Consider the following 25279-nt stretch of genomic DNA (forward strand, 5'->3'; position numbering starts at 1 on the left):
ATCTTAGACACTCTTGTATGCTATCTTGCCAACTAGGAGACCTAGGATACATACTTTAGTTCTCTGAATATTGCTTTTCTCTATAAAAATGGATATAACAATTACTACATTTAGGCAGCTAGGTCCAGTGCACTTTAGCATTATATACATATGGTATTTTATTATGGGAATTGGTTCATACAATATGGAGGCCAAGAAGTCCAAACATCTGTTGTCCACAAGCTACCAGGAGAGCCTTTGGTCATTCAGAGTCTAAAGGTCTGAGAAACAGGGGAACTGATGGTATAACACCCACTTCAACTCTGAAAGCATGAGAACTTGTGGAGTAAAGGGCTGCTGATATAAATCCTAGAGTCCCAAGAACTTAGAAGCTCTGATGTCTGAAGGCAAGAGAAAATGGATGTCTCAGCTCAAGAAGAGAGTGAAAATTTGCCTTTCCTCTGCCTGCTTGTTCTATTTGGGTTCTCAGTGGTTTGCATGGTGCCTCAGTAGGTAGAAGTAGGAGGAAATGACAGGGACATCAATATCAGCACAATATGATATATATTTTTTAAATGATGGTTGCTCTAAAGAATGGAACGGAATTTCCCAGAATGGTCGTAGTCTTTCCTCCTTCCCCACTGCAACATAGATATTGTGTGGGCCTCTGTGACTGGACTTGTCTTAATAATGGATGCTGTTCTACTGCTTCCAGCAATGAGATTAATTTCAAATTAATTTCCTGCTTATTTGAGTCTCTTACACAGATTCAGATGCCTAGATGGGACCATGTGATTTGGTGAGTAGATGTCACTCACCTTTGTCATGACTGCCAGGGTGTTGGGTGAGAAAATATCTGTCTTGCCTCTAGACACAACAGAAAAGAAACAGCTGACCTTTAAGCTTCTTCCAAGTTTAAAATTAATCCACTGTGACTCTTTGGCTTTGGGTATATCATCTTGTCACCACTTCACACATGTTATCACTGGTGTTTTTACAGGTATAGCTACTTTAACACCATAACTCTAATGATAACTTGAATATCAGACTTCTTTCTCTTTCTCATCTTACAAAACACCTTTAGTTGTTCTTTATCTTGAAAGTTGTCTCATAGCTGCACCTGTTAAAGGTCGAAGAGGGCATATGTGACAAATGGTGGGAGGTGCTGGGTGAAAGCCAGCTGTCTAACGTCCAAGCATCCTTACAGTGTGGCATTATCCTGTGAGTTTATCAGCATCTGGTCTTCGGTTTTGCATTTCCAGAAAGATCATTTTATCTTTGCTTCAGAATTTATCTGACTCATGGAGACTGACTTGTGCTCATTAAACTCATAAGAAAAGCCAGAATTCTAATTAGTTAATTTATAATGAGAAATAAAAATTTCAAGCACACTAGACAGTCATGTCAGCCTAATAAAAGCATTCTCTCTGTGTAAAAAACCATATGGGAAGCCAGATTATAATCAGAATGTGGTTCAGTGTTTGGAATCTGAGCCAGGGGAGTTGGTTATATGATTATAGTGATTAATGACCTTAGACTCTGATTGTAATAGGACTCTTTCAGTTGTAGGTGACAGAAACACATCATCATGGGCAAAAGAGGGGTTTATTAAAGTACTGGAATGCCTCATGGAACTATGGTGAAATCTAAGGTGAAACCTGGCTCCAGGGTTGACTGCAATCAGGAGTAAAATACCTCCAGGATTCTCTTCCTGTTGGCTCTATTTGCTCCCTCCTTTTTGCCCTCAGAGTGCCTCATTTTTTCCCATTCGTCCTCCCATTATCAATCAGCAACCACTTGTCAGAGAGAACATTCAGTGTTTGGTTTTTCAGGATTGACTTACTTTGCTTAGCGTGATATTCTCAACTCCATCTATTTACCTGGAAATGCCATAATTTTATTCTTTTTTAATGCTGAGTAATATCTAATGGATGTGAAATGGTACTTTATTTTGCTATACTTTGCATTTTATTAATTATTGGATTTACAACAGAATTTTAAGACTGAATTTATTTCCAAATAGTAATTAGCCATACTGGTTTTTTACATTGTGAATTGACACTTAATAGCCTTTGTGCATTCTCAACTGAGATTTTTGTCTTGTTGATTTGTGAAAGTGTTTTAAAATTTATTCTAATAAATACAGGTACTGATCCTGTTTTGGTTAAATTTATAATGAATTTCTTCCTCCAGTCTATGACTTTCCTTGTAATTTTATTTTTGATGTCTTTTGATCAACACAAGTTTTGAAGTATTAGTCAATACTTCAATATTAAATATCAAACTATAAGCTTTTTTAAAATTACACACACATACATATACATGTATATGCACATATACATGTATATGCATGCACACGTGTAAATGCATTCACACGTGTATATACATATACGCATATACATATATGTATACACACGTGTCATGCATATATACACGTGTATGCATATATACATATGTAACATGCATAATATATGAATTCATATGTAACATTTTTGTAAGACTAACCAGTTAGTCCAGTACCATTTGATCCACCCTTCCCTTGCCAATTAACAAAGTCATTCTATCATATGCCAAGTTCTCATATTAAACAAGTCTATTTCTGAGCCCTAGAGCTTTATATTCTACTCTGTTGGTCTATTTGTATATTCTTGCACTGATACAACACTGTATTAATTACTACATCTTTATGCTATGTCTTGATATCTGATAGTGGGAACTTAACCCTCATCTTCCTTTTCAAAGTCATCTCCTCTGTCCTTGGCATTTTTATGACTCCAAAAAGTTAAGATTTTTTTAACAAGTATCATGTAACACCTTGCTTTTGGGTTTGGATTTTCTGTTTATTTAAATATGCTGGATTTTCCTGGACTAGCAACAACCATAGGTAATTCTACCAAGGGGAAATAAGTTTGGGCAGTTTGCTCAGTATTTTAGTTTAAGAGTGCCCTCTTCTGTTAGGATATTGAAGTCAAGTTAATTTAATTGGTGACACTTAACTGGATGGAGGGTAGAAGGTGGAGGGAGGAAGGAGGAGGGGTACTGATAATGTGGTATCATCTTACAGTTCCATGATCTTTAATTTCTGGTATTTGATTTTTTTTCCCACCTTCCCAATTGCCCCCATTTTCCCCAGAAGCAATACCTTCCCTCTACTGCTCTTCTGGTCCTTGGTACTTGGCAAATCATGGTCCAGATCCTCTCATTTGAGACTATTCTCAGTATCTCCCCACATCAGGGAAAGATGCTCTCTTTCTGGAGAAGATGTCATCTGTGTCCTACCCCTGCCTCACAAGGGACCGACTACCCTCTGCTCTCTTCCATGTAATCCTGCCTGACTCTGTCCCAGCGTGGGCTTTGATCTGACTCTGCACGTTGATTGTGGATTGTTCCGCCTGCCTACATGTAAATTGAAACTTGTAATGTCAAAAGAAAAAAAAATTATAACAAATTTAAAGGTCTTAGTTGGCTTTTACTTGCAATTCTAGAGTCAGGTATCACTTCATCCTATAAAATAAAATGAGCTGGAAAGAGGAGGTTGGTTTTATAGACAGAAGGCTGAAGAAACAAAGAACAAAAAGTGGGTTGGTTGTTTCAAAGAACAAAAAGTGGGTTGGTTGTTTCAAACTTGTTTTCCTTGCAAAGGGTAAAACAGAGGGACCTCTCCCTTGTTATACTATCTAAAACTGGTTTTCTAGGAGAGATATGGCTACCATCTCTCTCTCTCTCTCTTATTTCTTGGCGAGTCAAATAAACAACTTGGTTTTGGCTTGGTGGCATGGAAACTCAGCATGAGATTCCATTTTGATTTGTTCTGTTGGGCCTACTGCCAGAGCTCAATTCAAACCAATGATTTCTTATATATTTTATTTAATAATATAATTTTCTATCCTCTATTATGTTTGAATTATAGGCATGTGTATGATTTAATTTTCTTTGTTGTTGACTTGTAAAGCTTGGAGGATATAAGTACAGATTCAGATTTAAGCAACCAAAGGGCGAAGAAATGTGTTAAAATCTTCCTCTATGATTGTACATCTTTCATTTCATCTTTGTGATTCTGTCTTTTTATGCCTTATGTATTCTATACATCATTTATATAAGTTTATTGACTTAGGACTATTATATATCATCTTGGTGACTTGTCCCTTTAATCAGTTGGTAAAGATCTCTTTAACTAGTAATTTTTGGCTCTAAGTCTTATATTTGCTGTTAGTATAAGAATATAATTTCTTTTAGAAAAGTGTTTTATATATTTATAGATTTATTTTAAAGCTTTCTTTGAAAACAATTTAATGTTGAGAATTAAAACACATATTTGGACATTCAAAAATAATTTGATGTTCAATTTCAGTCTGAGAAAATGTCTTCACTAATGAGTTTAACCATTTTACTTTCGTGTGGCTGATAAGATATTTTATGATTTTAATTTGTCCTATGGGTGGAAATCATTTTTTTCCCAATTCCTTTTATTTTTTTCTCTTTCTGCAGATGATGTCATCTGTGTCCTACCCCTGCCTCAATCTTTTTTAAAGATTGGTTTTTCTTTTTAAAATCTCATTTACCAGTTTGAAAGTTACACATCCAATTTTTCTTTTGACAATCAGTGCTCAAAACACTGGTGTGCAACAGGAGTCACCTGGCAGGATTGTTACACTACACTTGCTGGGCCCCATCCATGGAGTTTCTAATTCAATGGGCTTGGGGTAGGACCCAAGTGCATTTGGCCCTCCATATCCACAGTTTCCCATCTGCATGTTCAACCAGCTAGACTGAATATATTTTTAAAAAGTGTGTCTATACTGAACATGTACAGACTTTTCTCTCTTCAGTATTCCCTAAATAATGAAGTATAAGAATTATTTATGCATCATTTATATTGTATTAGGTATTATAAGTAACCTAGAGATGAATTTCAGCTCATAGGAGGATGTGCACAGATTATGTGCAAATACTACATCATTTTAAATAAGGGATACAAGCATCCACAGATTTTGTTATCCACTGGGGTCCTGGAACCAGTTCTTCTGCAATACCCAGGGATGACTATATTTGCATTTTTGTCATGTTCCCTGGTGCTACTGTTGGGGACAACACCTGGAGGTAGGAGTTGGTGGTCATCACCAGATTAAATACTAACAACTGTAGCTGATAACCCATTTGAGTTGGACTTTGTTATTTTAGAATTCTTGTTAAAATGTCTTACTTTCCAAAGAAATTAGGTGGTTTCCTTGACCATTTAGTCCTGTAATATTGCCAGGAATAGAAGTAGGGTTGTAATTGCTTATAGGAGAAAATTTCCCCTTATCCTAAGCTCCAGGAGGAGACTTTCTTGCAAGTGTCTCTGGGCTGGGACCTGTGGTTTCTCTGGTCTCTTTTATGTAGAAGTGCAGACTTTACAGATTCTCAGCTGCAAACTGGAGTTTAGCTCTTTGTCTCATGTGAAGCTAAGGCTGTTTCTCTTGACCTGAAGTTAAAACTCCCCCTCCAGGGCTGGGCCAACAGCTTTTATGATTTTCCCTTGTAGTGAGCGTCCTTTTCATTTCTCACATCTCTGTGTTTCCCTTTTGAGCTTGGCTAGGCTTGTCCTTTTATGTGTGTGGAAGTGTTCCATCCAGCATTTCTGTGTGTTTAAGGGGGTAGGGGCTGGGTATACTCAGAGTTCTCAGTTTACCTAGTTGTCTTCTATTATCTCTTCAGCTGTCATCCTAAAGAGAATGTGGAGAAAAGGGCCAAAAAGGTTTCAGAATCAAGTAGAGAGTAGTAAAGAGAATTCCTGGAATGCAGAACACCTGAGTTCAGGGACTTGGGAGTTGGTAGCCACAAATTTTATTCACATAGAAGAGTAGTAGGTGGTGCTATATTGAAGTAATGGAAGGAGGGATACTTGCTGGTGGTGGGTGATGCTATAAAAAGAGCCTGGGGCAGTTGTGGGGTTTAAATATTTTGTTGGGGCCAGTCTATCCTGATGTTTTTATTTCATGCAAAGTTTATAGCACTAACATTTTAAAATTTATTCTTTTTTGGAATCCTTTTATCAGATGTTGACTTATCCCTTTTAGGTATACAATGACAACATACGCTGAAGATTATGTTCCACCACATGATTATCCGCCACGTGTGAGTACAAGAACCACAATCTAAAATTTATGTACTTAAAATGACAGATTGCATCTAGTATAAACAGTTGATCTTGTGAAGAAAAAAGAAGTTGCTGAGATTTATGATGTTTTATATTTATTTAGATATATTAGCTGTTTGTGAAAGTCAATAGAATATTTTATGGTTATAATTTATTTTTGGAAGCTTATAGATTTTAGGGTGGAAAATATTGCAGTGTCCAAAACATATTAATCACTTTCTTTCTCATCTAGTTTATTGCTCCCATCTTAAACTTAATTTATTTGGAATGAGAACCTACCTTTTGTTTGTATCTTATGGACACAAGAATATGTGGCTTAATTTAGCTCTGGGAAATGTGTATGTTGATTTTTAAAAAGTCCGGTTCAAACTTAAATATATTTGTACTTTAAGAACTATACAGTAGGGCTCAGTTGTATAGCTCAGTGGCAAGGTATTTGCTTAGCACGTGTGAGACCTGGGTTGATCCCCAGTATCAAAAAAAAGAAAAAAAGAAATTATGCAACAGAATTAGCTTTGCTTAGAAGTTTTAACCAATAAACATGAGATAGAAAAAAGATATTTAAATATTGATAAAAAGAAAAATAAGACATTGTTATGTTCAGATTCTGTGATTATCTACTTAGGAGAACCAAGATATTAAAACTAAGGAATAATTAGAATGAATGAAATAGTTTTCCTTCATATCAGTACTAACCAGCTAGTAAATTATAAAGGAAAAAAAACATACTAATTATTACAGTAACACAGATTTTAAAATACTTTTATGAAAAAATATTTACCAAGGTTAGTAAAAGAAGATGTGATGTTTCATCTCCAAAGAAATCAGAGGCTACTTCTCCATCAAGAGGTGATTGATTGTCCCTCTGTCTCTTGAATCTGGACTGTCAGTTGACTGATTTGGTTAGTAGGGCATTGCAGAAGTGACCCTGAGTCAGCTGTAAACCTTACCTTAAGAACAGGGCTTCTGCCTCTTGAAATGAATTACCATGTAACAAATCTAGGCTACTCTGTTAAAAAGAGAGGCCATAGGGAGGAACACCCAGGAGCTTGTCTTAGAAGTGAGCAAGTCATCTTGGACCTCCAGCTTGTATGAGACTGGACTCTGACTCCAGCTAACCCTGACGGGAAACCCCCGAGAGAACACAGGGGCAGAAGCTACTAAGTTCGTTTATTTATTTTTTAAAAATCAAAAAATAACTGAGACAGAAATCTTGAATGAAAAAGAATAGCTACCATTTAAAGGAACTGAAAATTAATAATAAATTAAATTTATAAATTTAATATAACTCCAGTGGTTTGTTTTCCATCAGAATTTAGGATTCTAAGAATTACTTGAAGAAACAAATAGATGAGAATAAAATACATATAATAATTTTAAGGAAGTAAAAGACTTATAATATTACCTTTAGTATATATTATATTCTTATTTTAAAATAGCATTCAAACCATAAAAACAGCAAATACAATAGTTTAATATATTGATAAACTCAATACATACAGAACTCATACTTATGGCAAGGAAAATGTTAAAAACTTTAGAGAAACAATCAAAGGACATATAAAGGTAACTTACAAAAGTATGAAATATAATTAACTAATAAATATAGGTTATAAACCAATTTACAAATAATAAAATACACGAGTTACAATAATAAGATTTTTTTACAAAATATTGGCAATATTTTTAAAAATAATAATCCTCAGTGAGGTGAAAAATGGCGTGAGATGTGTATTTTATCTGTTGCCTGGAAAACTAAATTGTTTCAATCTTCCTGGAAAGGGATTTGGCAATATGCATTAAGATTCCATTTGACCTAATAATTTTCCTTCTAGAAAATCTCCCAATGAACAATTAATCAAATGAGAAACAAAAATTTATATCAAAATATGCTAATTACTTGGGAATATGTAAATATTTCTATTAGGAATGGTGTTAATTATAATCATATGATGAGATATTGTGCAGTCTTTATAATGTCCATAGATAGTTCTTAGTGTCTTAATAAATCTTCATTGAAGGTTAAAAAAATTAAGATGTGAAATTATGTATTAAGTTTACCCTAAATGGTTAAAATATAGAGGAAATTTAAAAACTGAAAAAAATGTTCAAATACTAGTAAATTTGGCCATTGAATGTTGAGATTCTAGGTGATTTTCTTCATCTTATTCCTTTTTAGAATTTTCCCATACAATAAGCATTATCATTAATAATTAGAAAATCATAAGGAAGTATATTATTTAAATATACACTTCAGACCTATTTCCTTACTTATAATGGCCTTATCTCAATCCTTGAGCAAAAGGAAGTTGCATGACACCTAACTAAACACAAAAGGGGCTGGGGCTGTAGCCCAGAGGCAGAGCGCTTCCATAGCGCGCGTGAGGCACTGAGTTTGATCCTTAGCACCACATAAAAATAAACAAATAAAATAAAGGCATGCTGTCTATCTACAACTAAAAAATTAAAAGAAAAAGAAACGCACAAAATTCAAAGAACTAAATATAATAAATTTAAAGAATGTGAGCTTTATTTTCAGGGCACATCAATTTTTACCCATTATATTTTATGTTCCTGTTTTTAATATTTTCAGCATTGTTTCTAATATTTCTCGCTTTGCTTGTTCCCACATCAGTAGCACAGCATGCTATAGCAGTTGTTTAGATTTATTGCAGACTTCTGTTTGTTCACTTCTAACTTCCGTGCCAGAGTAAATGATTTCAAGGCATACTTTTAGCACTGCTTCTAATATCCACATTTAATGAGTGCTTGCATTATATTGTTACAGGATACAAAAAATATTTTAAATTATAATAATTGTAGATGGTTAAAACCCAGCAGTGTAGTGATGGAACTCTGACAATGAAGTTACCATGCATGAAAATGTATGACTCACAAAATATTAAAAAAGAGCATATTTGTTGACTTCCTAGAGTCATGGCATGTGGCCTTAGCAGAAGTTAGTTTCACTACTCATTCATCCTACTATGTTTGCCATTATGTAATTCTGGAAGAAATATGAAAGCATTTGGATGCCTATTATTTCAAACATGCATGAACCTATCCTTTAATTTTCATATTATGTTCTGTTACATTTTCTTAATTCACTTTTATATAAAGTGGGAAAGAATTATTGGAGATAAAGGGAATGCAAGTTATCATCTCATAGCTCTAAATAAAGACAAGGAAAGATAGATAAAGACAAAGAAAGCTAATAAGTCATTTCCAAGGAAAGGAATGGAAAAAAAAATTGTGAGCTGTATCTTCTGAACTCCATTTCTTAAGCTGGAGGCTTATTAGCTCATCTCAATTTTGCTTACAGATATCTTCTCTTAAAAGCTTCTCCATATCCTAAAGAGCTAGGACAGAGATTAAGTTACAGAGAAGGTATATTAGAGAATGGGTCCAAGGCTGATGGATTGATGTGCAAGTCCTTAGGACAAGGCAGCAAGCTGAAGATAATAGTAGAGAGTTTACTGACTCTAGTGAGATAAGCAAGGAAAAGAATTAGTTTGGCTCAGGGACTGGCAAGCTCAGGAAGTTAAAAGGTCAAAGACACAAAAATATAGATTAAAAAAAACCCAACAACTACAATATGAGAGCAGCTACAGGAGTGAGAGAGCTAGAAGAGGTCATGATTGGAGAGAGGTGTAGAATTTACTCTATTTCAGAGGTAGGACAGTTCTGGAAAATGACAGAGGATAAGGTGTGGCCATGAGAGTGAGTTTCTAACATGTATCAAATTCATTAATTTGAAAAAGTGAAGGCATGATAAACCAGGATGTTGGCTAGATCCAAAGTATGGATGTTGGAAATTAATATACAAGAGGGCAGGACAGAGGGCAGGGCCAAAGACTGTGAGTCAGATGACCAGCCCCCAGTGAACTTCAGCAGCACCTGAAGTTCAGAAAGCATCAGAAAGTTGGTGGCTCTTTCCAGCCATGCAGCTATCAATCATTCAGTCACAAGTATAAAGCATCTTTTTGTCTTTTTTACTGGAATTGCCTTTTGAATTGTCTTTCTAGGTGTATGAGTATTTCCAAACCAAAAATTGTTGTATAATCTAGTTAATTTATAAGTAGAAAGCTGAGGAAGTTTTCAATAATTATGTTTTAAAAGTTAGCCTGCATTCCAAATGGACCTCAGCACTGCATGCACTGTCTTACAGTAAAGAAAAGAAGCTGTTCTGTTTTAGAGTTATTTATAACAAAAGCAGGATTGGCCTGCCCTACCCCTGGGTCTCTGTGCACTGGGATGCACATAGCATTGTTAAAATACTGTATTTCTGTGCTGATTGGAAATTATCTGTGATTTGAAATCCTCCAGGATCCTGCTGGCCCAGACCTATCTTGGAATCTCTGCATTCAGCAATGCATGATGATTTTCCTTGGCCTGAAACACTTTACCTTCATAGGCGCCTCCCTCCATTAAAATAAATAGAAAAATATATTTTTGATTGAGTTGGTATAAAGACAAATATAATTCACTTGGATTTTTTCCCCTGGGGGGGACATTTAAAGCTTATTAAATAAATATATATTTTAGGCTCTATTTCTCATTAGCATTTTTGCAGAGAACCCCCCCCCCCTTTTTTTTAAACACTGCTTGAATCCTTGCCTATTTGTATTGTGAGGTTTTTTTGGTTTTTTTTTTTTTTTTTTTTTTTTTGATACCAGGGTTGTGAGCCTCGGGGCACTTAACCACTGAGCCACATTCCCCTGCCTTTTAATTTTTTAATTTTTAGATAGGGTTTTGCTAAATTGCTTAGGCCTTCCTAAATTGCTGAAGCTATATTTTAATTTGTTATCCTCCTGCCTCAGCCTCCTGAGCCACTGATATTACAGGTGTACCACTGTGCCTGGCTCTGTATTGTATTTTTATAGCTGTATTTGTGAACCTGTTATTGTTAACCTTCCTGAAATTGTTACCAATGTACCTACCAGTAAGTATTTTTGCATAAAACTAAAGTACTTAACACTCACTTTTTCCTGGGAAGTACTTTTTGACTTTTATATCTTATTTTAGGCAAAAATTTCTATATAATAGCTACTATCAATGGAAAACACAGCTCTTGCTCCTTAGGAAGTAAGTTTATTCAGGGTCAAATATGAGGGACCGGGGCCTGGGAACATACATGTTACCATACATAATATGTTTTGTAATGGAGAAGGTTACATGAACAAAGAAAAAGTCATAAATTGACATATTTGCCATTACATGGGTGGGGGCTTCAGGTAGGGGGCTGGAGCAGGGCAGGGCATTTCTTCTATAGGTTTCTGCTGACATCTTACAGCCTTCTTAGCTATAGGGCTGCTGGAGGCTAGGAGTTGCTAAGCTTAGTGATGTAGTCCAAGAGTTTTACCTAGTGATTATTAGGAAGTTAGTTCAGAAACAGAGACTGGAAGATCATTTTGGTTCTTGAGCTGAAACATTTCATCTTTCCACAATTACAGTGTGTTCTAATCAACCCAGGCCAGCCTGCAGGATCTTTTTTAAAAATTTCACTTATTTATTTTTATGTGGTGCTAAGGATTGAACCCTGGGTCTTGCATGTGCAAGGTGAGTGCTCTACTGCTGAGCCACAACCCCAGACCCCCTGCAGGATCTTTAATATAGAGGGGCTACTTCAGAGAACTTCAGTACACACTGCCATTGGTTTTTGGCCCTGAGATGTTTGTGGATATTATATAATCACCATGATTTTCTAGTTTAATGATCATTTGGTAGAGTTTGTTTTTTAAAATGGCACCTGCATTTTTAGATTGTGGTAAAATATACATTAACAAAATTTACCATTTCAACCCCCTTTTCTTGTATAATCCAGTGGTATTAAGTGCATTCCCATTGTTATATTCTTTTTTAAATTCTGATTTTTAAAAGCCATTAAAAAACTTTATGGGCCCCTAGAAGTTTCATGGGCCCTAGGCACTGTGCTTCCTATGTGATGTCTACCTGGGCCCAGGCTGGACCTCCAAGAAGCCAGGTCAGTACCTGGATGCCTAGGAACCTCAGGACTTGCTCAGTCAGACTGGATGGTAAATATTTTTCATATCATCCAGATCTCAGTGCTTCTTGGCTACAGACAGAGGTGGGCATGGGGGCAGCACCACTATGGAGCCCTTTATTAATTAGCCTCATTCACAGTAAAGGAACTTCCTGAAGAATGGAATAGCTTTTTTTTTTTTTTTTTTTTTTGCTTCTTAAAAAAGGATGCCTACCTGGGGCCTTTAAAAGAAATCAGGAATGACTCACAGAAAAACAAGAAGAACTGAGACAAAAAATGAATTTGGAACAGGGTAGAGCTCTATAGGAAGCATCACTTCTCTGAAATAAATTAGCTGTCAATGCCCAGTTCTTTCTAAGACCTTTAAATTCTATCTTTATTCTTGGTCCCTCTGGTTTTCCCTGGTTTCATTTCAGTATAGCCAGGCCTGTTATTTTCCTTTTTTTTTTTTCTTTTTCAGCTGTTTTAAAAACAATAGAATGGGAAGTTGTGTGATATAAATTTGTTCACATAAAATAATCATGTATAAACTTTGTAATCTGGGATAAATGTGGTTCAGCTAAACTTGTACCATGGAAATTAAGGCTGACATTTGAGTAGATAATGTTCTAGGCTCCATAATGTGTCTTCATTGCTTTTTATTTCAGTTCTACTTTTATTTGAACAGCATCTGAACATATTCACTATTTAATTTTCCCCTTTTTTTCCTATTAAGTTCTGACTCATTATCTGCTAACAAAAGAATAATTGCCAATTACTTAGTATGCTTATTTATCTTTTTTATATTGAATGAAAGGAATGAGATTTTTAGAATCTGTTAATGAGGTAGTGATGGGGGTGGAATTGGAGAAGAAAGAGGTCATGCAGTTGTACCTCCCGTCTTATTATTCATGTCAGAGTTTGTTTTTTAACATAATGCTTGTTTCCTCTATTACTTGGATCCAGAAAGATATGGTGGTCTTCCTGAACCTAAGTATTCTGCCCGAGAGACCTCAATGTGTGTTATACATATGTGTGCTGATCTTGTAGGTATGTGTAGGCATATTTTTTTGTAGCTTGATAGGCAAATGATGCTGACTCTGAGTCTCATGTCATTCTGCCAGTACCAAGGACCACATTTCTAGGCCACAGCTGCAACCTCAGGATCTGCTGGTAGTTGTTCATGTAGCTCTACAGGGCTTCTATAACGTCCCCTTTTGATTGGGATACAATAGGACTTGCCTTCCTTCGTACAATATAGAGTTGCTGGTGGATAACACAAAGGAAGAGGAAATGAAGGAAAGGATAGAAGAAAGATGGGAGAAAAGAGAAATGGAATAGCATTTGTTGAATGTCTACTATGCTTCAGGCACTGGCCTGGTTTTCTTACCTGCTCAATTAACCCTCACAGTTACCCTGGGAAACCATCCCTGTTACAATTATGTATTAGAGAACCTATTCAATAAAGAGTAGTCATGACATAGCAGATGTGTCCAAAGTGAACTTGAGCCTGACTGCAGATGGCAGGCTTTCATCCATCCTTGTACAAACTAGACTCAATTGCATAATCCAATGCTGTAGGCCTTGGTGGTCTGAGTGGAAGATTAGTGGGTTGGACAGCCATAATGATTAATTTTCTATGTCAACCTGGTTAGGCTGTGATGCCCACTTTTTTAGTCAAATACTAGCCTAAATGTTGCTATGAAGCTATTTTGTAAAATGACTAATATTTATAATCAGGTGATTTAAAGTAAAGGAGATTATCCTCAATAATGTGGGTAGGCTTCATCTAATCAGTTGATAACCTTAAGAGCAAAACATTGAGGCTTCATGGGGAAGAAGAAATTTAGCCTCAAGACTGCAGCATAAAAATCCTGCCTAATTTTAGCCTGCCTGCCTGCCCCAAGGATTTAAGATTTGCCAGCCCTCACACTCATGTAATCCAGTGAGCTAGTTCCTTAACATCTGTCTCTCCCATTGTTTCTGTTTCTCAGGACAGAATGATCTTTACAAGTCCTTTTACTCTCAAATTCTAGTCTTTGATTTGACTCTATCTCATTGATTCTGTTCCATTGAAACTGCTATTTATTTTATGACCAAGTAATCTTCTTGATTAAAGTCCTTGCCAGACATTTAATTGGAGGCTGCTTGAAAATTAGCAAGTAAATATTTTTAACTCCCTATTCATCTCATGTATCACCAACAGCACTGAAATTGTGGAGTATCACTTCTCAGGTTGTATTTTTTAGTGTTGTGTCTTTTCAGTAGAAATATACTGTTTCTCCTGAAACTTTACTTTTTATTTTATTCCCCTCCCTCTTATTTTCCCCAGTACCACCAATCCAGTTCAGGACCTCCCATGTACTAGGCAGACACTCTACCACTGAACTACATCCCCAGCTTTCTTTTAAATTTTTACTTTTTGAGACAGGATCTTAAATAAATTGCCTGTCCTGGCCTTGAACTTGCCTCAGCCTGCTGAATAGCTGGGATTATAGATGAGCACCACCATGCCCAGCTACCTTTGTCTGACATCACCTTCTGAAGTTAAATAACCAAGCTCTGCTTTTTTGTATATGAGTTAGGTCATACAGCTCATTTCTACTTCAAAGAATTTGGAATCATGAGAGATTTTCTTTTCTTCTCTTTTTGATTACGCTTAATTTCTACATTGAACATATTTGACTTTTGTAAAGAGAAAAAAGCTTTTAAAATCAAGAAAGCTAGGTCTCAGATTTAAATATAACCCATTAGAAATATAAATCAGTGACAGAGGCAAATGTCTTAATATAAATTGAAGAATAAGAAAAATGATATTTGGGGCTGAGGGGTGGCTCAGTGTTTGAGTGCTTGCCTAGCTAGCACATATGAGGTACTGGATTCAATCCTCAGCAGGACAAAAATAAATAAAATAAAGGTATTGTGTCCATCTACAACTACAAAAAATATATTAAAAAATGGTATTTGTATTTTATATGATTGAAATGATAGGACTAGTCAAACTTTGTGCATTAGAAAGAAAAAAATATGTTAGTATCTAATGTTTGATAGCACTTTGTTTAGTTTTTGAGCTGGCCATAACTAAAATTTGTGTGATATTAATCTTTTAAAGTCATCTTATTTTGTGGCAATTTTGTTCATATGAAACCTTATTATATTGACAAGATTTATCTATGCTATACATACTTATATTTATACCCACAGACTAAATTTCTTTGTACTTTCCATGACTATTTTTCTATTGATGAATATGTGTAATTGTTACAAATTCTTTCCATGGTAAATTTTATCAAGTAAGAAGTAGTATAGTAAATGTATCTTAAATACATAACAAAAATATGTATCCCATTAGTTGCATATTTATTTTTGCTACATTTGGCAAGTATTCTTGTATTTGTAATGTAATCATTGGGAGAAAAATATCCAATAAGAATAAAATCACTTGAAGTTTAGTGAAGGATATGAGTATGGAGATCTGTCCCCTGATGCTCCCCAGGTAGATGAAGATAGATGTGGCCATAAGAGAATCGTTCTTTTCCTTCCACACCATTTTACATGTGTGCTTAGTAGAAAATTATCAGGGGAAGACAGGTCTTTAGTCAACTGCCTATAAGTGGGAAAATCTTCATACATGAGGTATACTGAAAATAATGAAGGGAAATAACACAGTAAACTATTTTTACATCCACTTTCATTTTATCCAATGTGACATTCACATAAATAAGTGTACTGCTTCAGATGCCATTTAAGAGTAAATGAAGTACCTCAAATGATTTTACTTCCAGCTGTATTAGGGAGGGGATGGTCTTTGCTGTACTATGGCCAGGTGGCTAATAGCTATCTTTAATGGTGGACACAAGGTTAGTTCGCAGTGACTGATTTGGCCAGGAAACAACCCATTATGCATTTTTATGGATGAGCTAGATGAAAGAATTGAGACTATGCTTTCAAATTGTCTTATAATATAAATTAGGCAGAGTTACTGATGTTCCAGAAGGCAAGTCTAAAACTGAAAATGACCTTGAAAAAAATAAAACTACCAAAAGTTAAAAAGTCCTAATGAAAGAGGATGAAACCAAATAATAAATGTAACCAGGGAACTGCCTACTGAAAGACTGGGTGAAGACTGAGGATACATTGACTAAGAAACTCAGTGCCAGTTAATTCTGAAAAAAAAAAAAGATGCAGGAGATAATGGTGCTGAGAATAAGAATACAGCAGTGGGGGTGGAGTGATGTGGGCCTCGTCCAGCCCATCACTTAAAGACACATTGATATATTTTACAGATTGGAGTGGGGAAAGGAGTTAAACTGGTCCTTCATAATGAGGAAAGGGCAATTGGGAAACCTACTCACTAATCTGTCTTACCATGATCTATTAAAGAAAAAGAAGGAAGAGAAAGAGAAGAAAGTTTTCTTAACTGGTTTTCTGAAGGCTCTCTTTCTCCTGCAGTGATTCTCTGGCTGCAAAGTCAGGCGTTCCTGTTTTTGCAGGGCCTGTTTTGCCCTCAGTGTTCCTTTCTCTGGCACTTTCTTTTCTGCCTTGTATCGGCTTGTTTTATTGAACTCCCAACCCTCTTCTGAAGCAGCGCACTCAAAGGCAACTAGAGATCGATTTATACTGTTGCATTTGGTCGGGTCTTGCTCGCTGTCATGTTTCCTTGGAAGTTAACATTATTGGCTACTGCTGCATTCTTCAACCTTCCTGCTGCTGCAGGACCTACAACATTGCAACATGCTCCTTACATTTCTTTCTCTGTCCTTCATGGCTTCTTTATGGCTCCACCTCTGGGCATCCCCAATATTTGGGCTCCAGAACCATGCTGCTTCCACTTTATATAATTTCAGGGAATTCAGCAACTCCCAGGGCTCTGCATCAACCATCATTTTCAGGTTACAACTTTTTATTGTTATATAATTTTAAATTTACAAGAATGTTGCAAGAATTACACAAGGAGCTCCTATATTAAGCAGTTTCCCCTGTGAGAGAAGACTAGATATTTATGCTCCTTTACTCTAAATAGACCAATGTGGATTTCTTAAGAACAAGGACACATAGCTCTGGTACATTATTCAACCTTAGGAAAATTGATAGAGTACAATTATGTAATCCACATGCAAATATAATGCATAGTACCAATAATGTTCTTTCTATTTTTTCTCTGCCAATGTTTACTGCTGGGCATGGGGCATTGACTTCTCTCCAGGCCTGGGCCATCTGTCCCATACCACCACCTTCCAAATAAACATTTTGTACTGATGTCATCTCAAAATAAAAAAGTCTAAAATGTGACTCATCATTTCCCCCTCTGAAAGAAGTCCTCCGGCACCCCCCCCCCCACCCCAAGTCTTTCTTTTTTCTTTTTAGTAACATGATAACTCAGCCAGCCGTCCAGATTTGAAGTTGTGAATCATCTTTGGTTCTTCATCCCTAGTTAGTCACCTAAGTACTCTAAGTTCTTCCTGTGAAATATGCCTTTACTCTGGTTCTGCATAAACCTTTGAGTGCTAATTCCGACCCATTGCCCAAATGGACAATTTCTTGGACAAATTCTTGCATTTACTATCTCCTATCTGAAGGGTTCAGAAAAAGCTTGCAAATGCCTGCCTGACTTTGAGTAAACTGTGACAGAAATCCAAAACTGAGTAGCACCAAATAGTGGGCCAGTCACTAATGTGTAGTATTTCACAAAGTTGTCTCTGTACACAATTTCTAAATACTTTTCCCCAGTCCATTATATCCTGAGTCTTTTTTTCCCCCCAGAACAGCTAAGATTTAACTATTAAATTAGGGCATTGAGCAACTTCCTGCTTCTGTCGGCTCATGTATGTAGAGGAAGTATGTAATTAGCCTTCTTCCCAACCCACCTGCAGTAGGAAAACACTTAATTCTTTCCACCAAGTAATGCTTCCTTTGGTTCCACAGTAAACTTTTCTCAGTGGAAGTGTTTAATTTCTTTTAAAAAATATTCTCACTTCTCCCCATCCCCTGTGTGCAGTAAAGAGCTAACATAGCAGAACTGAGATTATTGTCCTTTAAAAAGCCTGATTGCAAGGCTTGTCTGACATCTAGAAACTTGGCTTTCAGGATAAGTATTCCATGAGTAGAATGGTTCACTGGGTATAATCTATTCGTGCAAATGATATGGTTTAGCCAAACATGTTTTACTTCTGGGAGTCTGAAATTTTGGGATATGTCAGGCTGAGGATGCCTATGTGACCAGTCCCGAATAAAAACGTTGAGCACTGAGTTTCTAATGAGCTTCCCTAGTAGGGAGCATTTTACAATTTAGTGTTGGGGGAATTATATTTGCCTGAGACTCCACTGGGAGGGTGTTCTTGGAGGTTTGCACCTGGCTTCCATGGACTTCTGCCCATGTACCTTTTCTCTTTGCTGATTTTTCTTTGTATCTTTTTGTTGTAATAAAGCATAGCCATGAGTAACAATTGCATATATATACAACTGTGAATCTTCCCAGAAAATAATCAAACCTAGGGATGTTGATATATCCTACTTTTCTCTCTGAAAAGAAGAGACAAAGTGTGTTTTTAAAAAATGGCTGCGATTTGTGCTCCCATCCCATTTGATCTTACAATGTAATTTTGATACTCTTTCTACTGAGAGGCAGAGTCTATATTACCTGCCCTGGAAGTGATGCTCTGTGGATTTGGGAGCTGGCTAATAAGAAGAAGTGCACCTTCCTCCTGATTCACTTTGTGGTGCTTATTCTCAGAACTTAGTTGCCATGTTGTAAGTAAGCTCAAGCAAGGACATATATATGGTTGTTCTACCCCACAGCCCAGCCAAGATCCCAGTGGACAGCCAACATCAACTACCAGTTGGAATAGGAGATGTTTCCAGCACCTCGCCTTCCATTTGCCCCAACTTTCAAGTCTTCACAGCTAACCCCCTTAGATGTTGTGGAGCAGAAACTCTGTATTTGCCATACCCTGCCAAAGTACCTGACCCCCAAAATCTCAAGACATAATAAGATGGCTTTTGTTTTATACTATGTGTGGGGTGGTTTGCAGCAATAGTAAGAGAAACTCTCCCTAAGAGGATATTCAGCTTTAGAAGAGGGGGATGTGACATAGAATCCTGATAACAGAGGGAGGGTGGAGTTTACCTGTCATGTTCTTTGCCTCTTCTGGGTATCTCTGGGGGTTGCTGTGCTCTACCTGGTGCTTTTTTCCTTGCTGGCATTAATGGCTAACATGTGCACATTGTAATTGGCAGGTTTTTTTTCTCTCTCTGTGGCCGTGTTTAGAGCCAAGAAGGTGTATTCAGAAAGACTTAGCCTTCTGTGACCCCCATCCAGCCTCAGTTTCAATGTTCAACTCTGTAGCCCCTTTCTACAGACTAGCAGCTACTTTCAGATCTTGTTTATGAAACAGGATATCAAAGATGGTTCAGGATAGATGACTTTGAGAGGGTCCTTCTGCTTGGTCATGGCAGGCAATTGAAAGGTGATCTGTTACTCAAGTTTCCCACAGGGATGTGGCCTGTTGGCCCCCAATGTCTTTCTGCCACCCTCCTCATTATTTATCTAATGTACTTCTTTCTGCCCAGGACAAAGGAACTTTGATTAAAGTCCAGGGATGGGAAAGTTGGCAATGGACCTTTTCTGGTTTTCTTAATTTTTTCCTCTCTGCAATTCCCCAGGTAGATAGATACTTCCCTATAGTCCTCTTAACTCTTCTCTAAGCCATTAAAGCAAAGGATATTTTCCCTACACATTTGGAGAACTCCACGATTTGACATTTGATCATTGACATTCTGAAATATTCAAAACTGTCCATTGGATTACAAGACTTACTGTACCAAAAAAAAAAAAAAAATCCTATTTTTCATGTTAGAAGCTGACATTACTTTACTCTTTGGTTGGCATATTTCTGAAAAAAAATTTAATCTACTTTTGGGCAAATGAGTGGACCATACATAGAAAGGGGAAAATATATGAATAATTTTCAAATGACTCCCCATTTCATGGGTTTGACTTTTTTGTTTGCTTTGTTTTTAGAATTGCTTTACTGATACATCACTGATAAGGGGAGGCACTCAATGTCATCTGTATGAACAGGCAACTCTTTCTTAACTAGTTTTTCTAACTTCAGAATCACTACCCTCAATGCACTTATTCTTTTTTTCAATACCAGCTTTATTGAGATATAATCCCACATACCACAAAATTCCCCCTCTCAAGTGTACAACTCACTGTTTTTTAGTATATGACATGATTGTATAATGATCACCACAATTTCCAAACATTTTCAATTTTCTTTTTTTTTAAATTAATTTTTATTGTAGGTTGTTCAAAACATTACATAGTTCTTGATATATCATATTTCACACTTTGATTCAAGTGGGATATGAGCTCCCATTTTTACCCCATATACAGATTGCAGAATCACATCAGTTGCACAACCATTGATTTACATATTGCCATTCTGGTGTCTGTTGTATTCTGCTGCCTTTCCTATCCTCTATTATCCCCCCTCCCCCCTCCCCTCCCCTCTTCTCTCTCTACCCCCTCTACCCCCTCTACTGTAATTCATTTCTCCCCCTTATATTTTTCCTCCTTTCCCCTCACTTCCTCTTGTATGTAATTTTGTATACCCCTGAGGGTCTCCTTCCATTTACATGCAATTTCCCTTCTCTCTCCCTTTCCCTCCCACCTCTCATCCCTGTTTAATGTTAATCTTCTTCTCATGCTCTTCGTCCCTACTCTGTTCTTAGTTACTCTCCTTATATCAAAGAAGACATTTGGCATTTGTTTTTAAGGGATTGGCTAGCTTCACTTAGCATAATCTGCTCTAATGCCATCCATTTCCCTCCAAATTCTATGATTTTGTCATTTCTTAATGCAGAGTACTCCATTGTGTATAAATGCCACATTTTTTTTATCCATTCGTCTATTGAAGGGCATCTAGGTTGGTTCCACAGTCTTGCTATTGTGAATTGTGCTGCTATGAACATGGATGTAGCCGTGTCCCTATAGTGTGCTCTTTTTAGGTCTTTAGGGAATAGACCTAGTAGGGGAATAGCTGGATCAAATGGTGGTTCCATTCCGAGCTTTCCAAGAAATCTCCATACTGCTTTCCAAATTGGCCGCACCAATTTGCAGTCCCACCAGCAATGTACAAGAGTACCCTTTTCCCCACATCCTCGCCAGCACTTGTTGTTGTTTGACTTCCTAATGGCTGCCAATCTTACTGGAGTGAGATGGTATCTTAGGGTGGTTTTGATTTGCATTTCTCTGACTGCTAGAGATGGTGAGCATTTTTTCATATACTTGTTGATTGATTGTATGTCCTCCTCTGAGAAATTTCTGTTCAGGTCCTTGGCCCATTTGTTGATTGGGTTATTCGTTATCTCATTGTCTAATTTCTTTAGTTCTTTGTATATTCTGGATATTAGGGCTCTGTCTGAAGTGTGAGGAGTAAAGATTTGTTCCCAGGACGTAGGCTCCCTATTTACCTCTCTTATTGTTTCTTTTGCTGAGAAAAAACTTTTTAGTTTGAGTAAGCCCATTTGTTGATTCTAGTTATTAACTGTTGTGCTATGGGTGTCCTATTGAGGAATTTGGAGCCCGACCCCACAGTATGTAGATTATAGCCAACTTTTTCTTCTATCAGACGCCATGTCTCTGATTTGATATCAAGTTCCTTGATCCACTTTGAGTTAACTTTTGTGCATGGCGAGAGAAAGGGATTCAGTTTCATTTTGTTGCATATGGATTTCCAGTTTTCCCAACACCATTTGTTGAAGATGCTATCCTTCTTCCATTGCATGCTTTTAGCCCCTTTATCGAATATAAGATAGTTGTAGTTTTGTGGATTGGTTTCTCTGTCCTCTATTCTGTACCATTGGTCCACCCGCCTGTTTTGGTACCAGTACCATGCTGTTTTTGTTACTATTGCTCTGTAGTATAGTTTGAAGTCTGGTATAGCTATACCGCCTGATTCACACTTCCTGCTTAGCATTGTTTTTGCTATTCTGGGTCTTTTATTTTTCCATATGCTTTCTCTATTTCTACAAGAAATGTCGTTGGGATTTTGATTGGCATTGCATTAAACGTATAGAGAACTTTTGGTAATATCGCCATTTTGATGATGTTAGTTCTACCTATCCATGAACAGGGTATATTTTTCCATCTTCTAAGATCTTCTTCTATTTCTCTCTTTAGGGTTCTGTAGTTTTCATTGTATAAGTCTTTCACCTCTTTTGTTAGGTTGATTCCCAAGTACAAATCCTCTGAAATGGAAATGTGGACAACCACCCCATTCATTTTCAATTTTCAATCATTTCAATGTATGCTTAGACCCCATTTGTTTATTGGTCCATCAACTGATGATGTGAGTTATTGAGATCCAATTCTCAGCACAGTTTTGAATCCAGTCCTTTCCATTTCTAGTCTTTAGTACTTCTACTATTAGAATCATTTTCTGAAATATAGCATTTCATCTTGTTGCTAATCTCACAAAAGCAGACCCTACTGTCTACCAGTGAGATGCTAAAGAAACACATTAATTTTGCACCTGAAATTCTCTTGAGTTTGACCACAATTGGGATGGGAACTAGAAGGTCCCATCTCCTTCTGATGGTATAGTTTGAAACATTGTTGCTCAGATCTCATGGAAAGTACCTCTACCTAAACCACTAACCATTCAATCAACCACGATAGCCACAACCACCAACAACGGCAACAGCAAATAAAAACAAAAGCAAAGAAATAGCCCATTGGCAAAAGCTAAAGTCCAAAATATGTAAAATAATGACATGGATGTTATGTAGCTGTATGATTTCATAGTATATATATATTTTCATCTCTTAATTATAAAAGGTTTCTAGTGGGACATTGGGTCTTTCCGTCAGTCACACCTAGTTTGTAGTCCTGGTTTAGTTCCCTATTATTGGCTTTCTTTAAAGTTTCTCCTTTTGAGATCTTAAGCAATTTGTCTTATGTGTGAAATAGGAGTAGTAATTCTTACTTCAGATCCCAGTGAGGGACCGAAAGATAAAAGCATTCAAGTACTGTGCCCAGCCCATAATAGACACTCAATTGATAAATGGACACTATCATGGTTGAACATATGGTTAAAATTTTCAATTTTCAAGAAAACCCATCTAAGATTGGAACTACTTTGGTGTTATTCATTGTTTTATAGCTTTGGCAATTTAATTTCAATATTGTCCTCGTGCTTTAAAATTAGAGCCAATTTAAAGCAGAAATTAGATAATCAGTTAAAAGGCTTTATGTTCCACGTCCACCATCATGCCGGTGGACTACGAAAGAATCAATATTTCCTTTAGAAATGGTCAACGATAATGTCTTGTTTTATTACAGTGAAGCTTTTATGAAGTAGCCTAAGGAAAAACATCTTACACAATACTGGGTGATGTTGAGGTCAATTTCTCATAGGAATGAATCTAGACTGTGGCATTTACCATTGTGGGAAGTCTGACTTGGCAGCGATTATTAAAGATGCAACCCAAGATGATGTTCTTTGAAATGGTTATACATATATTAACAACAATAACAACAATGAAACATGTTGAATGGTAGTTAAATTTTAATGTTTCGTTTCATTTGGATGATCATAAAACTTCAATTGCTTTTTATGCCATGTACTCAGAATTTAGAAAAAATTTACTTGCATTACAATTTACCTTTTTACTTTTATAAAAAAATAAACTGGATTTTTCTTTCTGATTTTGAACGACTTATAAAGGCAATAGTCATTTGCTGGAGGCATTTGTTGAGAGAATAAATTTATTAATTGTTAAAAATTTACTTTTGGTTATAAGAATAATATATCAAGATCAACTTTTGTAGATCATTTGTCTTTACATATTTTAGACATTCAATGTTATTTCTCTTTTTAGATATTCAATGTTATTTCTCTTTTTCTCATAGATTCCTCTCTGTCAAGATGATTACTCAATAGTCCACAGAAAATGCCGTTCACAGTTCACAGACCTAGATGGTTCCAAAAGATTTGGCATCCACACTTGGCATGATGAGAGTGGGATTTATGCAAATTCAGATGTAAAACAAAAACTCTACTCATTGACTGTTAGTCCTATTGTACCCTTTTTAAAATAATGTATTGAATCAGTTCTTTGGATGATGAAAGAATAATGGATATAACAGTTGATGATTGCCTGTCTTAATAAATGCAATGGAATTAGGTTCCTTTAAACCCAAATTCTTGTATTCTAGACCAGTGTGTTTATGACTTTATTTTCATAAGTTACTTTGTCTTTTCACCAAGTTTAGTATTCATACCACTCAGGGTATGAAATTCTAGATGGTATTTGTGGCAATTTTACTTTAATTTATTTTGTTTTAAGTACTGTGTATTTCTTTTAAAATTTATTAGAATAAATGGATAAAACTACCATAGTCAAGCTTATAATTACCTATAGGTGGATAAGTTTTAAAAAGTAAGCCAGCTTAAATTTTATTTGATGATTTTTTTCATTTTTTGAAAAACATTTTGATTGACATAGTAATTATACTTATTCATCTTGTTCAGTATGATGTTTCAATATATAATAGATCATAATCAAATCAGGGCAGTTAACATTTCTGTCACCTCAAACATTTATCATTTCTTTGTGTTGGGCATAGCTATTTAGCTATTTTGAAATGTACAAGAAACTGTTGTACTTACCTTTCTCTGCTATGGAACACTGAAACTTACTTCTCCTTTTTAACTGTATTTTGATACTTGTTATCCAACATCTTTCTATTCTCTCTCCTCTTCCCCTCCTACCCTCTGAGACCACCGTTTTACTCTCTTTTTTAAAGACAAATTTTAAGTAAATAAAAATACAGGTGATAGATTTGACATAAAACTCAAATGGACAATGTCTGAGCAACACTAGCCCTATAACAACATTCAGAGTGTGTGTGTGTGTGTGTGTGTATTTATGGACTTTATCTATGGTAGCTAGTTACACAGTATTTTTTTCCTTATTCTGGATGAAATCTTTTGGGATATGGGATAGCAGGGATACAGTGGGTGTAATTTCAGTGAAACCTGAGGGATTTGATGGGAATTCTAGTTATCTAGTGTGAGATTTGGAAGAAATCTGGACTTTTTTTTTGGTTGGGGCTTGGGATTGAACATAGGGCCTTGTGTGTGCCAAGCAAGCACTCTACCAACTGAGCT

The 25279-nt window shown here is 36.2% G+C and overlaps 1 protein-coding gene across 1 annotated transcript in view; it reads left to right on the top strand.

Moving 5' to 3' along the window:
* Positions 1-24207, top strand: part of Cfap95 (cilia and flagella associated protein 95) — a 64900-nt gene extending 40693 nt beyond the window's left edge. Inside the window, exons 5-6 of the mRNA XM_076841496.1 lie at positions 6039-6096; positions 24019-24207. Coding sequence (XP_076697611.1) covers positions 6039-6096; positions 24019-24207 — 247 coding nt within the window. The remainder of the gene's footprint in view (positions 1-6038; positions 6097-24018) is intronic.
* Positions 24208-25279: the final 1072 nt, after the last annotated feature.

The sequence above is a fragment of the Callospermophilus lateralis genome, chromosome 2 (assembly GCF_048772815.1).
Source record: "Callospermophilus lateralis isolate mCalLat2 chromosome 2, mCalLat2.hap1, whole genome shotgun sequence".
Lineage (NCBI taxonomy): Eukaryota > Metazoa > Chordata > Mammalia > Rodentia > Sciuridae > Callospermophilus > Callospermophilus lateralis.